Here is a 14,020-nt window from a genome sequence, read left to right as displayed (position 1 = left end):
AGCTCCCAATTCACCTTTTAATGGACCTACGTTCTCCTTCTTTAACCTTTTACTGTTTATATATTTATAAAACTTTTTAGGATTGGTTTTACTCTCTATAGCGATTTTCTTTTCATTTATAATTTTAGCTGCCCTTATCACTTTTTTACATCTTTTATTGCATTCCTTGTAATAACAGAATGACTCCTCCCCTCCATTAGATTTAAATTTTTTGAAAGCATGCCTCTTATTAGCCATTGTTTCCTTGACCTCCTTATTAAGCCACATTGGTTTGTGTTTAGTACTCCTGCGTTTACTGTTCATGGGAATGAATTTGTGAATATTGTTTTCAAGCATCCTTTTAAAGCATCCCACATTTCCGATGTGTCCTTGCCTTGAAACAAAACTTCCCAGTCAATGTCATTTAGTGCCCGCCTCAGCATATTGAAGTTAGCACTTCTAAAGTTAAATGTTTTGGTCGCTCCCTTATAGCTATGTTTCTTGAAACTGATGTCGAATGTGATCATATAGTGATCACTGTTTCCCAAGGTCTCCCCAACTTTAATGTTTGATATAATGTCCACATTATTGGTAATAACTACGTCCAGAATAGTTTTACCTCTAGTTGGGTCCTCAACAAATTGAGTCAAGAATTGATCCTTCAATGTATTTAAAAACCTGCTGCTCCTAGTTTTTACACATGAATCGTTACTCCAATTTATATCAGAATAGTCCCCCATTCTCGCTACTTTTTCAATTTGGTGTAAGAGTTGTTCCTCGTTGTGTACGCTAATATCCGGTTGATTGTAGCATGTGCTAATGACTAGTTTCTTTTGCCTCAGTGCACCCACTTGGGATCTCAACCCATAGCGACTCCACGTTATCTCCTGACCCCTTGAAAATACCCTCTATTAAGTTTGGTTTAAGAGATGGTTTAACAAAGAGACATACCCCTCCTCCCCTTTTGGTAGCCCTGTCCCTCCTGAAAAGAGAATATCCCTCCAAATCCACAACCCAGTCATGAGAGTCGTCCCACCATGTTTCCATAATACCTATAATATCATACTGAGACTTTGATGCAAGCCATTCCAATTCCCTCATTTTACCCGATAGGCTTCTTGTGTTAGCAAGCATACATCTTAGCTTAGCATCTCCCATGCCCGTTTGTTTTAATGGTATCTTATCTATATTTACAAGTGCCTTTCTATAATTACTCTTACCGACTGTTAATCTCCTCCCTCCCTTTCCACCCCCATCGTACTTAATGCAGTCTTCCTCACTGCTATCTTTACTCCTCCCCCTGATGTTATTATCTTCCCTTATGCTATGGACATAATTTTCTATATACCATATTGTTGTGCAGTAATCATCAGTAGGTAATACATTTGGAATATCTTGGGCAATACCCGTGTCAGTAATTCCGGTGTCAATACCCATGCAGATACCCTTGGCCTTGCCGGCTGATCTTTGACTCCCCCCTTCTCCTTCCCCAAATTGTTCCCTACCCCCATCTTTACTGTTCTCTCTGTTTGTCCCATAGCTTCTAGCGAAACCCTCCCCCCAGGCTCCTAGTTTAAAAGTTCCTCCACACTGGAAGATCGGCACTGAAAGCAAGTTCATACGAGGTGCTCCAAATTGCTTTTTTTCCACTTTCAGTATACAGAGGGACTGTGTGACATGCTGATTTGTACGCTGTCATTAAAATAGTCCTCCACCATCCTATTGATGCTTATTGTATCAGATTGAGTCAAAGCAGTAGAGTGGTCAATAACTGGGGGCAATTCTTTTAAGCTTGAGCAGATGTCATAATCTTGTTGACTCATCATCAGTGGGTTCCTTGGAAAATCTCAGCTTTTCCTGGCAGAGGCTGCAGCAGTTGGAGCAGGAAAATCTGAAGCCAGAGACATTGTTTTGTCAAGTGCCACTGACAACTAGCTCACAAGGAGCTCTTTGTATATCTTAAGATCCGGATCATTTGGAAAGAAAGATGTTGCATAGGACTTAAACCTAGGATCTAGCATGGTTGCAAAAATGTAATGATCTAATGTCAAGATGTTGACAACCCTTGTCTCATGCAAATCAAATAAAGAACTTGATCTACAAGTGCAACATGTTTAGTGTAATCACTTCCGTCAGCTTCTCTAACTGCTTTTCCAGTAATTTAATTAAGGGAATCACCTGACTGAACTGTAGGAACTCACTTCATTGGATACAATTTCAAATGCTTTCTGTAGCGTGCATAAAACTGAGAATATTCTCCACTGTGCTGGACTAACGTAACGTCCCCCCTTTCCCTATCTCATGCTCTAATATGTATGCTTAAATGGCTTGTTGCTCTTCCTCCAGTTGCTGAAGCAACTAGAGGGTAAAATTCCACCTGGTTACTATCTCTTGCTTCAGTTGGTAACATGGCAAGAGGAACTTTTCTTGTAGCCACTGCAGTCTTCTACATGCAGCTGCTGATTGCCAAAATTGTCCAGAAAGTTTTTCGGGCTACAGATAGTATCTCCTGCATGCCTTATCATTTTTTAAGAAACTCTAAACCACCAAGTTTATTGTGTGTGCAAAACTTGGTACATGTTCAGATTCAGCCACTCATAATGCTCGTACAATGTTACTTACGTTTTTTGGAAAACACAAATCATGGCCCTCATTCTGAGTTGATTGCTCACTAGCTGCTTAGTGCAGCATTGCACACGCTAGGCCGCCGCCCTCTGGGAGTGTATCTTAGCTTAGCAGAAGTGCAAATGAAAAGTTAGCAGTTCTGCTATTAAATATTTCCCTGCAGTTTCTGAGTAGCTCCAGACCTACTCCTAGATTGCGATCACTGCAGACTGTTTGGTTCCTGGTTTGACGTCACAAACACGCCCTGCGTTCGGCCAGCCACTCCCCCATTTCTCCAGGCACGCCTGCGTTTTTACCTTTTAGCACACTCCCGGAAAACGCCAAGTTACCACCCAGACACACCCACTTCCTGTCAATCACTCACCGATCAGCAGTGCGACTGAAAAGTGTAGCTCGGACCTGTGTAAAATTGCATAGTTTTGAGTAAAAGTACTTTGCGCGTGCAGTGCACACTCTGGCCCATGTGTATGCACAGAAATGCAGATTTTTGCCTGATCACTGTATAGCGAAAATCTGCAACGAGCGAACAACTTGGAATGACCACCCATGAGGGGTGTCTTAGCAAGGTAAGCCATTTTGCTATGACATCCCAAAGTTTATCCAACAGATTGGCAATGGTATGCCTCTTAGTAAAGCCATGGATATAGAGAGTAGCCTGCCAGTAAATGAGCTGCCATTTTGTGTTAGATACTGCCGCTGCTACTAAAGGCGATACACCCATGCAGTGAGTTGTCACAGTAATGTAATCTTTAGTTTGACTAGTACCGCTTGTCCACATATCTGTGGTTAAGATGAAAGTGAGTACAATGCCATGTTCTAGGCTAAGAATTAGCTTTATTTTTATTTTAACCTCCCGGTAAAGTTGATGAATTGCTGGGACACATGACCTCAACAAATTGTCTAAAGCCAGATGCATTGATGGCAGATATTGGATGCAGATCTAATGCTATCATAGCCATCATGGCTTCAGTGATCCGTGTGCAACAGGATGGTGGCTGTCATACTTTGTTCCTTTTGCAGATGCTTGTTTCACAGTCAATTATTCTACAAAACTACTAGTCGTCTTGGTCTCTTTCTGGGATGAAGAGTCACCCTAGCAGCAGCAGGCATAGCAGGAAAGGATTCTTCTTTGAAATCCTAGATAGGGGGGGATCAGTTATCCTTTGCAAATAGGAGACAGCAGGACTACCTCCGACCATTAAGCAGGAGGTTGATGATGGTGTTGGCAGTGGAAAATGCATGTGCTGGTCCAAACTAGTAGCTGATTCCAAACTGCTTGTTATTATTTTAAAGGATTTTTCAGATTTTGATAAATAACTTGCATGAATTCGCTGCAAATGATCCACAGTAGCATCCTCAATTTCCATGTCTAAACCATCACCATCCTTACTTTTACTGGTACTCATCCTCCAATTTGCAGAGGGTTCAGAAATGGTGGAAGGAGGCTTCTCTAGGATTACATACATAGCTGATGTGGACACCCCTAGATTATTCTCAGGGATTTGTGAAGTTTATGAACACACAGTTTGATTTCCATCCTTAGTGTTCTTCTTTTTTTGGGGGACTAATTAGTCTGTTTTAAAGGTGACACATCAAGGTGTTTAATGCGAGGTAACAGAAGATGCCTGACTGTGTTTGCCCCTGGCTTTTGCAAGCCAGCAGCTTCTTTACTCATAACGGCACATTTGTATACATGAAATGGCTTCCTGATAATAGCTGTGCCCCACCAGCCCTAGCTATCGTTCGGGTGCTAGTCAGCATTGGAAGACCCGCCCACTGGATCCCACACTCTAGAGCAATGACACCGATGCAGTGGATCTCTGTGTAAAACCTTTCCTGTAGGAGATAGCAGGATCTTCCCCTTGTCCTATGGAGCGAGTCCTGTTCCGGACATCAGAATATGGCAAAGTGCCCTCTTTGCTAATATAAAGCCAGGAATCATACAATACATGTTTGTGTACATGAGTTATCAAACAGCAGTAGAAAAGAGTAATACTATCATTAAGTTAAGACATCTCGGATGTAATGAAAACAAAAACATCTACTGTAAATCAAATTGTACAATTTTAAAATAAGAAAAACAACAAGGTAGAGGAGAAGAGGTAAGTACAATGATCAAAGACAGAGGCAATGACAAAGATGTGGGGTAAAACACTAGGGAAGGAAAGGGGTAAGGGACAATGTGGTACAAGAAGTTCAAGCAAATCAAAGTGCTGCAGGCAACTTCCTACAAACAATAAGGACCAATACATTGATTCCAAGAGTTGAAAAATGTAGGTCTGGTTGGTAAACAGGGGCGTATCTATCGATTGGCCAGGATGGCACTCGCCAGGGGTGCCAGCCGAGCAGGGGGCGCCGACCGATGGTGCCACCCTCGGCCAATGGGTGGAATCCCTTAAGCCTTAGTGTATGGCAATACCTGCTGTGCCGAGCTGCCTGTGCATTGCCTGGGATGGTGGATCACTCAGCAGGCAGGAGCTGACGCCAGTGTCCAGCACCGCAATGCACTACAGGGAAGAAACTGAAAATAAACTACAACTCCCAGCAGTCCTTACTTCGGGAGCTCCCGGCGGCAAGGGCTCCTGGGAGCTGTAGTTTATTTTTAGTTTCTTCACGTAGTTTGGTGTGGTGCCTGCTGAGAGATTCTCCGCCCTCCAACCCAGGCAGCTTGGCACAGCAGGTATTACCAGACACTATCTGCTGGGATGCTGTGGGGTGGGAACTAGGGCTATGTGCTGTGTGGGGAGGCTGTGTATGTGCTGGGAGTGTGGGAGACTACTCCTATGTGCTAAGGGCAGACTACACCTATGTGCTGGGAGGGTGATGGGGAGTATCTAGGGGTCTGAGCGCCCCTGGCAAAGTAAAGGACTGGCGCCCCACACCCGCCCATATTTGAAATATCGAAGCGCATGTGCCAAAAAGGGGGCGTGGCCACTCAATAGACCTCAAATACAAATTACACCACTCAGAAGCATTCCTTACTAACATTACACAGCACAGTTATGTCCGTTGTTTCACGTTACGCTACACAGTAGCACCGCTTATACACATTATGCCATACAGTAGGGCCTATAATATATATATATATATATATATATATATATATATATACACAAAAAATGCTAACCCAGTATACCATAATATATATCCATTCCAATAAGAAGAGGTGCACTCACCAGGGACTTTTCAGCAGGTTTTATTTACTCACGTCACCAATGCAGACAAAAACTTAACGTAACCTTTCTCAAGACATCCCACCAGTAGAAGAGACACACACACACACATATATTATATATAGTGGTCATAGTGGAAATTGTGAAGTGGGGGTATAGAAAAGTGAAGGTTGCAATTATGTGCGCGCCGAAGGCGCATGCACTCAGGGAAAATGAGGTGTAGCCACTCAAAAGGGGGCATGTCCTTAAGTGTAGTGTACCACATCATATACCCCTTATACACATTATGCACCACAATAGTAGGACCCCTTATACCATCTAGTACTAGTGCCCCTTACACATTATGCCACACTGCATGAGCCAAAATTCACATTATGCAACACAGCATGAGCCAAAATTCACATTATGCAACACGGAATGAGCCAAAATTCACATTATGCAACATGGGGGTAAATTTACTAAGGTGGGAGTTCAATTTAAGATGGGATGTTGCCCATAGCAACCAATCAGCTTCTACTTCTCATTTACCTAGCACCTTCTAGAAGATAATACCTGGAATCTGATTGGTTGCTATGGGCAACATCCCATCTTAAATAGAACTCCCATCTTAGTAAATTTACCACATGGTATGAGCCAAAATTCCCATTATGCAACACAGACTGAGCCAAAATTCACATTGCCCCACACAGTATGTGCCAAAATTCACATTACCCCCACCCACATTACCCCCCAAAATTCACATTTCCGCACACAGTTTGATCCAAAATTCACATCACCCCACACAGTATGAGCCAAAACTCACATTATCCCACCCACATTACCCCCCAAAATCCACATTTCCACACACAGTATGATCCAAAATTCACATCACCCCACACAGTATGATTCAAAATTCACATTACCCCACACAGTATGATCCAAAATTCACATTACCCCACACAGTATGATCCAAAGTTCAGGGACAGGGAGAGTGACAGCAGGGACATAGTTACAGGGACAGTGACAGCAGGGACAGTGACAGAGAGACAGCAGGGACAGTGACAGACAGAGTGATAGCAGGGACAGGGAGAGTGACAGAGAGAAAGTGACAGCAGGGACAGAGAGAGAGTGACAGCAGGGACAGGGAGAGTGACAGCGGTGACAGAGGGACAGAAAGAGTGACAGAGGGACAGTACCTGAGCAGCTGATGGGGCTGTGGTCGGCGGCGGTGCAAAGGCTGAAGTCAGCGGCAGTGAGGAGAAGGCCCTGGGCAGTGGTGGTGACCAGGAGAAGGCCCTGGATGGCGTAGCGGAGGATGACATGGGCGGCAGCGGCGGAGGACATGGGCGGCAGCGGTGAAGAGGAGGAAGCCCAGGGCAGCGGCTGTGTGGAGATGGCCTTCGGTCCCTATGACCGTGGCATCACCATTTGAAATCTATTCCAGTGTATACCGGCCCACTTTGAACACATTATATATATATATATATATATACACATACATACATACATACATACACACACACACACACACACACACACACACACACACACACACACACACACAATATTCCCCAGCACTCCAGGATCCCCTTAGGGTAACGTGTTCCAGGCCACTCCTAGGGGGTATGTGCCCCAAAATATGCAGGCAGGAATGAACAGGCAGAACTCGGAGACTCCTAAATAGTAAAATATCTCAACAGGGTGGTTTCATTAATCTACATTTTGGGGATGGTCTTCCTTTCAGGTCCTGAAGAAGGGGAAATAAACCCCGAAACATAAATTAATAAAAGCACCCTCTTGAGACATTTCACTATTTTCGAGTCTCTGAGTGCCACTAAATAATCGCAGGGTGGTGGCGGCACTCTTCAGACTTGCACAGTGTCCGTGGTATATCCACGAAACATGACGGCCTAATGGTCAATAAACGGACACTGCCTTAAGGACCCTGTGCAAGTCTGATGAGTGCCGCCACCACCCTGCGATTATATATATATATATATATATATATATATATATATACACAGCAAAACGAGGCAGCACTTGGAGTCATTGTAAACAAATATAACGTGTATTAAGAATAAATGTCAACGTTTCGGGGACCAACTCCCCATCTTCCCCGAAACATTGACATTCATTCTTAATACATGTTATATTTGTTTACACTGACTCAGAGTGCCGCCTCGTTTTGCTGTCTATATGAGGCGTGTGTCTTCTGTGGAGGGCAACGTAGCAAGCAAGTTCCTTGGTTGGATCAACTGAGTACCGGAACGCAGGTGTGTGTGTACACACACACACACACACACACACACACACACACACACACACACACATATATACACGTATACATACATATACACACATACGTGTATATATACATATATTATTATACATTTTTTATATATTTGTAGCCCAGAGCACTTCCCCCCCTCCCCCGTTAGTCCCTCACCAGCACTGACGTCCAGGATCGACCATAGCAGGCAGCCGCTGTCACAGTAATTGGCGCCGGGGTCTGACACCGCGCTACAATCAAGAAACTACACCTTACCCGCGGACCTTGCTGCAGTGACCTCCCGGCAGCAAAGGCTGCTGGGAGCTGTAGTTTATGTAGTTTCCGGATTGTAGCGCTGTGTCGGACCCCGCCGCCGCGTCCAATTAGTGACTGCCGCTGCTGCGGCTGCCTGCTATGGTCTTCAATGCAACCAGGTGTCAGTTTGGCGTGACAAACTACCGGGGCGGGGGGTGACACACCTTGGGGGGCTGGAGTGGACAGCTGCTTAATATTAATTCTACCTACTGGCCGCGGGTGGCACCGCGGGGCGGCGCCCCCCCCTCGACTGGCGCCCCTGGCGAGTGCCATCCTGGCCAATAGGTAGATACGCCCCTGATGGGGACTACGGCTTTGTGCTTGGGGAGGTGAGGGGCTATGTGCAGGGAGGGGGACTATGGCTATCTATGCTGGCAGGGAACTATTGTTATGTGATGGGAGGAGGGTGGGGACTACTGTATGACTGTGTTGGGAGAGGTGGAGACTACGGCTATGTGCTGGGGGGACTATGGCTACTGCTTGGGGAGGTGGGTGCTATGGCTATTTACTGGGAGGGGACTATGGCTATGTGCTGGGAGGGGGATGCGGACTATGGCTATATGACTGTGGGGGCTTATCTGGCACTGTGGGGCATATTTGTATCTGGCACCGTGCGGGCATATCTAGCACCATGGGAGCATATCTGACATTATGAGGGCATATCTGGCACCGTGGGGGCATGTGTATCTGGCAATATGGGGGCATATCTGGCAATGTGGGGTCATATCTGGCACTGTGGGGGCATATGTGTATCTGGCACTGTGGGGGCATAGCTAGCACTGTAGGGACATATCTGTCACTGTGGAGCCATATGTGTATTTGGCACTGTGGGGGCATATCTAGCAACATGGGGGCATATCTGGCACTGTGGGGGCATATGTGTATCTGGCACTGTGGGGGCATATGTGTATCTGGCACTGCACTATTGGGGTCATATGTGTATCACTCCCCCATTTTCATTGGCCATGTGGCCACACCCATTTTTGGCACACAGTACCACTAAGATTTTTTTTCTACTTGCATCACTTAGTGCACTGTACTGTACTTCTTTTTACTACTATTTGATTATACTACCTGGCCTTGGGTGGCATTGCCGCCTAAGCCAGGCCAGGCACTGCTGATGTCTCCTCAGTGTTATAAGAATTACTGTGTGGGCATAATGTGTAAAGGGAACCGCTACTGTGTGGGCATGATGTGTATAAGGGTTACTAATGTGCAGCATAATTTGAATGCCCCTTTCCCACAAGATCATGCCCCTTTTTTGCACATGCACCTTCCCTATTTCAAATATGGGGGACGCCAGTCCCTTACTTTGCCAGGGGTGCCCGAACTCCTAGATACACCCCTGGTGGTATAATCCAGTGTATCAATGTAGATCCCCCCATATAATAATCTTTATTAATATTGTCAATTTGTTTAAAATAAAGTAGAGTAGTGGAGGGCTACTAAATTAATAAGGGTTATAGAATACAGGACGGATTGGCCATAGGGCTCACCAGGAAGATTCCTGGTAGGCCGTCATGTCTGTGGGGTCTTTTTGTGTGTTGTCATGTGCCCCCCCTCTCCCCCCCACATGACAGGAAGCCCACCACACTCAGTACACTGCATTGTCCCCATTCATTCTGTTATTCCATCTCTGCAGTGCAGCAACTCTGCCGTCCAGTGATGCTGTCATGGCTACACGGTATGTTATACCTCTTGTGCTGCCACTTCTACAAAATTTTGCAGTACCACTTTTAGTTCACAATCCGCCCCGGGTCTCAGACACAACTGCAGCAAAAGACACAAGGAAGGATGCGTACAATCAGGCCCCTATGAGAACGGATTCCGTCCCCCTCAAGAGACCCCACTCCCTCATCAGGCCACACCCCCATTAGGGCTTCTTCCATAAATTTCCAGGGCTGTTTTTCCATCCCAATCTGCCCCTGATAGAATATTTCATATATGAGAAAATACTATACACTTTTGATTACACGTTTCATTGCACTGGAGAAAGGCTGATGGGGAAGATATGATCATTTTATATAATTAAATTAGCTTCCAGAGTAGCAAACCTCTCTGGCTAACTGTTCACTATCAGACCTTTGCAGAGGACACTTGTTCTGTTAGGTGGAAAAAATTAATATCCTGTTGTAGAAAGAGTTCCTTACAGTAAGAGCGGTGAAACAACTGGTATAAATGGATGCTGTATAATATAGTCAGCACTAGGGCTATTCTTACAAAATAAAAAAATGCCGGATTAGTAACGATTGCTGAAGATAGTGTGTTGTTTCAGGGAGTGTGTTGGCCAGTAGGACTTCATAACATACAGGTGTAGCTCCAATTTTCTATGCAATATACAGATGTAGCTATGCTCATCTTTGCTGCGATGCAGCATGCATCACCATTAGAAGCCTATCATTTCCTGCTTCGTGATGAAAGCTCCTGGGCCAAATGCTGAACCCATAGAGAGTTCTTATGCAATGATGTCACTGTCTCACACACCTATGTCCTCACAGTTACATCTAAGATTAATCTGTTAAATTTGAACATTTTAAAATGATTGGAAACTTTTATGGAATAATGACACAATGGCAAAACTTTACTTTATAGCAAACTGAAGCACCCAGTGACTCCACCGCTCATCTGATTCAGTCATTCATAACCAGCCTCAAAATGTAAAACACGCACTAGGATGGAATAATCTACACATGATGACACTGAGACATGTCACACAGAATGCTGTGCCGCAGTCACCTGTTTCCTCTTAGTGATGTTAGGCTGCTTATGCACTAAACACAGCAGAAAACAGCAGTACCATAGCAAAAACTCCACTGCAAATAATAAAGTCACACATAACACCTTTAGGCCTGTACACATAGGGGGTCATTCCGAGTTGTTCGCTAGCAGATTTCGTTTGCTGCACTGCGATCAGGCAAAAAAATGGCACTTCTGCGCATGCATATGCAGCGCAATGCGCACGCATGTTGTACTATTACAACGAACGATGTCATTTCACACAAGGTCTAGCAAAGCTTTTCAGTCGCACTGCTGGCCGCAGAGTGATTGACAGGAAAAGGGCGTTTCTGGGTGTCAACTGACCGTTTTCAGGGAGTGTTCGAAAAAACACAGGTGTGCCAGGAAAAACGCAGGCGTGGCTGGGCGAACGCAGGGCGTGTTCGTGACATCAAAACAGGAACTGAACAGTCTGAAGTCATCGCAAGCGCTGAGTAGGTCTGAAGCTACTCTGACACTGCACAAAATTTTTTTGTAGCCGATCTGCGATCCTTTCATTCGCACTTCTTCTAAGCTAAAATACACTCCCAGTGGGCGGCGGCTTAGCATTTGCACGGCTGCTAAAAACTGCTAGCGAGCGAACAACTCGGAATGAGGGCCATAGGGGATGATTCTGAGTTAGACGCTGCAGCATCCGTGTGTGCCTGTTTTGCAGGTATTGCTTCTGTGACTGTATGCAAATGCCACTACAAGCCCTTCCCTGATGTGCAGCCGTGGGCGGATGGTACAAAGACTGGGACACCCACTGTCAGTGTCTTTAGACAAGGCCATCGGTCGCACTGTCACAACTTGCACCTGCCCCACGCTAGGTGCAGATCCGTCAGAGTACGGCCTCCAATGTGAGACGTCAGGCATTTGAATTTGCAACACTCTTGAAACACGCCCATCTCCGTACATTAGCTTAGCCACCTCCCTCTCACCTCTCAGTCACCACCCAGGAACAGCCAGTACATTTTCAAGACATTTTTGAGCCAGTAAATCTTAACCGCAACCGCGCTCTAGACGCATGCACAGTAGAAAAAAAAACACCGGACTGCGTCCAACATCGACGCTGCATCCGAATCTTGCCTAAAGACTCTGAAGAACACCTGTTGAGAGCACAGAAAAAACCTTGAACTTTGACCTCTGTATTTAATAAAACATTTAAAGCACATTCTCAGAGCCTCCCTATAGTATAGCAAGAGTGGTAACACTACGGTGCCCTCCGTGTTGTGATGTGATAGTAGGAAGAAAGACCAGCAGCACTCTGAGACTTTAAAAGTCCAGTGTATTAAATTCACATAGGTGTTTCTATGTCAATTTAGTACACTGGACTTTTAAAGTCTCAGAGTGCTGCTGGTCTTTCGCTATATTTTATATATATATATATATATATATATATATATATGAGTCTGGAATGGACTGGCACTCGTCCCAATATAATGCAACTTGCTTGGGTGCCTACTGTGCAGATTGGATATTTGGCAGAAGATATCAGCGGCACTCCAAGGCTTGTATGCAGAGCTGATATAGTAATCATAAAAACATAGAATTTGACAGCAGATAAGAACCACTTGGTTAATCTAGTCTGCCCGTTTTTGCCTTGTGGTAACCCTAATTGATTCTTAGCTCTTAGTTTGTGTTCCTAGTTCTTAGGTCTTAGTTCTTTGTAATCAATTACATGTTATTCCCACCAACGTTTCAGACACGTGCCTCCAACTTTTTTCACACACACACACATATATATATATATATATATATATACAAACAGAAAGTTCAGCACTCACCCCACCAAATGAGTGGTGAGTGCAGATATTGCACCCTGCTTCTGGGGTGGCGAGTGCTGTGGTTTTCTAGATTTGTTTGTATATATGTATATATATATATATATATATATATACACTGTGTGTGTATACATATATATATATTATATATATACACTATATATATATATATATATATAGTTGATATCAAGACTAATGGATTTTAGCACACTTTATATCATGAAGAAAGTCTGCCGCAAACAAATAATAGTCATTTCCAACTGACCCTCTGTAATAAAAATTGAATAATGCAGAATACTTATAATATAGGGGAGCAGAATATAATATAGGTGCAAGGAAAGTGCTATTTCTATAATGCACTATAGTAAGGATAATGAATACATTGTTTAAAAAGGAAATAAACCAGCAACAGTGGAGGAGCATACACTGTATTACTTACATTCCTTGTAAACGTTGGACCATTTTGTCATTTGATTCCTTTTTTTTTAATCTCAAAGAAGTATATTGATGCTCCAAGCTTTCCGAGGCTGTAGAATCCATTGTGTTTGTCCTACGGTGTAACAGTCACATTCACAATAAGTCCCAGCAAGTGATCGCATTCCTTAGCCCATGGTATGCCAGCAAACCAATGCATGTAGAAAAGAACAAAAAGGAAACCTATTCCATACAAGATGCAAAGAGTTAAAGAGAAGATATATTTTTTTTTTTTTTTTTGCTTTTTTTTGGGGGGGAGTTATTTTTGTTTTTATGCCAGAATGAAACTTAATGGATAATCCCACGGTTTTGTCTCCTGTAGAATTCAGCAGTTTAAACTATCCTCCTGCTCGGATAAGTAGAAGCAGTGCATGCAAGATGGCAAGAACACCACTGGCTGCTTGTACGCACAAGCTCTTCCCACATGCAGTTCAGTATTACAGTTGTGTGCGCTGAAGCACAAAGGCAGTTTGCAATATCCAAGGATTCATTGTCATTTGCAATAAAGGAGAATTACTTAAGCTCCCCGCAAGAGACAGATTTATAGTAGAGAAATAAAAGCACTCAGGCAGGAAAAGAAAAAAAAAGAGACAAAATAATGAAATCTCTAAGGTAAGATACAGCGTCTAAAATTTTCTATTTAGATGCTAAAAAAAGTTTAACTGTTT

General features: G+C 44.0%; 1 protein-coding gene across 1 annotated transcript in view; it reads right to left on the bottom strand.

Moving 5' to 3' along the window:
- The window catches only part of PDE1A (phosphodiesterase 1A), a 557,427-nt gene extending 543,669 nt beyond the window's left edge, over nt 1-13,758 (bottom strand). Inside the window, exon 1 of the mRNA XM_063933325.1 lies at nt 13,318-13,758. Within this exon, the coding sequence (XP_063789395.1) occupies nt 13,318-13,418 (101 nt within the window). The 5' untranslated portion in view covers nt 13,419-13,758. The remainder of the gene's footprint in view (nt 1-13,317) is intronic.
- Nucleotides 13,759-14,020: the final 262 nt, after the last annotated feature.

This window comes from Pseudophryne corroboree, chromosome 7 (genome assembly GCF_028390025.1).
Source record: "Pseudophryne corroboree isolate aPseCor3 chromosome 7, aPseCor3.hap2, whole genome shotgun sequence".
Lineage (NCBI taxonomy): Eukaryota > Metazoa > Chordata > Amphibia > Anura > Myobatrachidae > Pseudophryne > Pseudophryne corroboree.
This window is presented reverse-complemented; position numbering and strand designations above follow the sequence as displayed.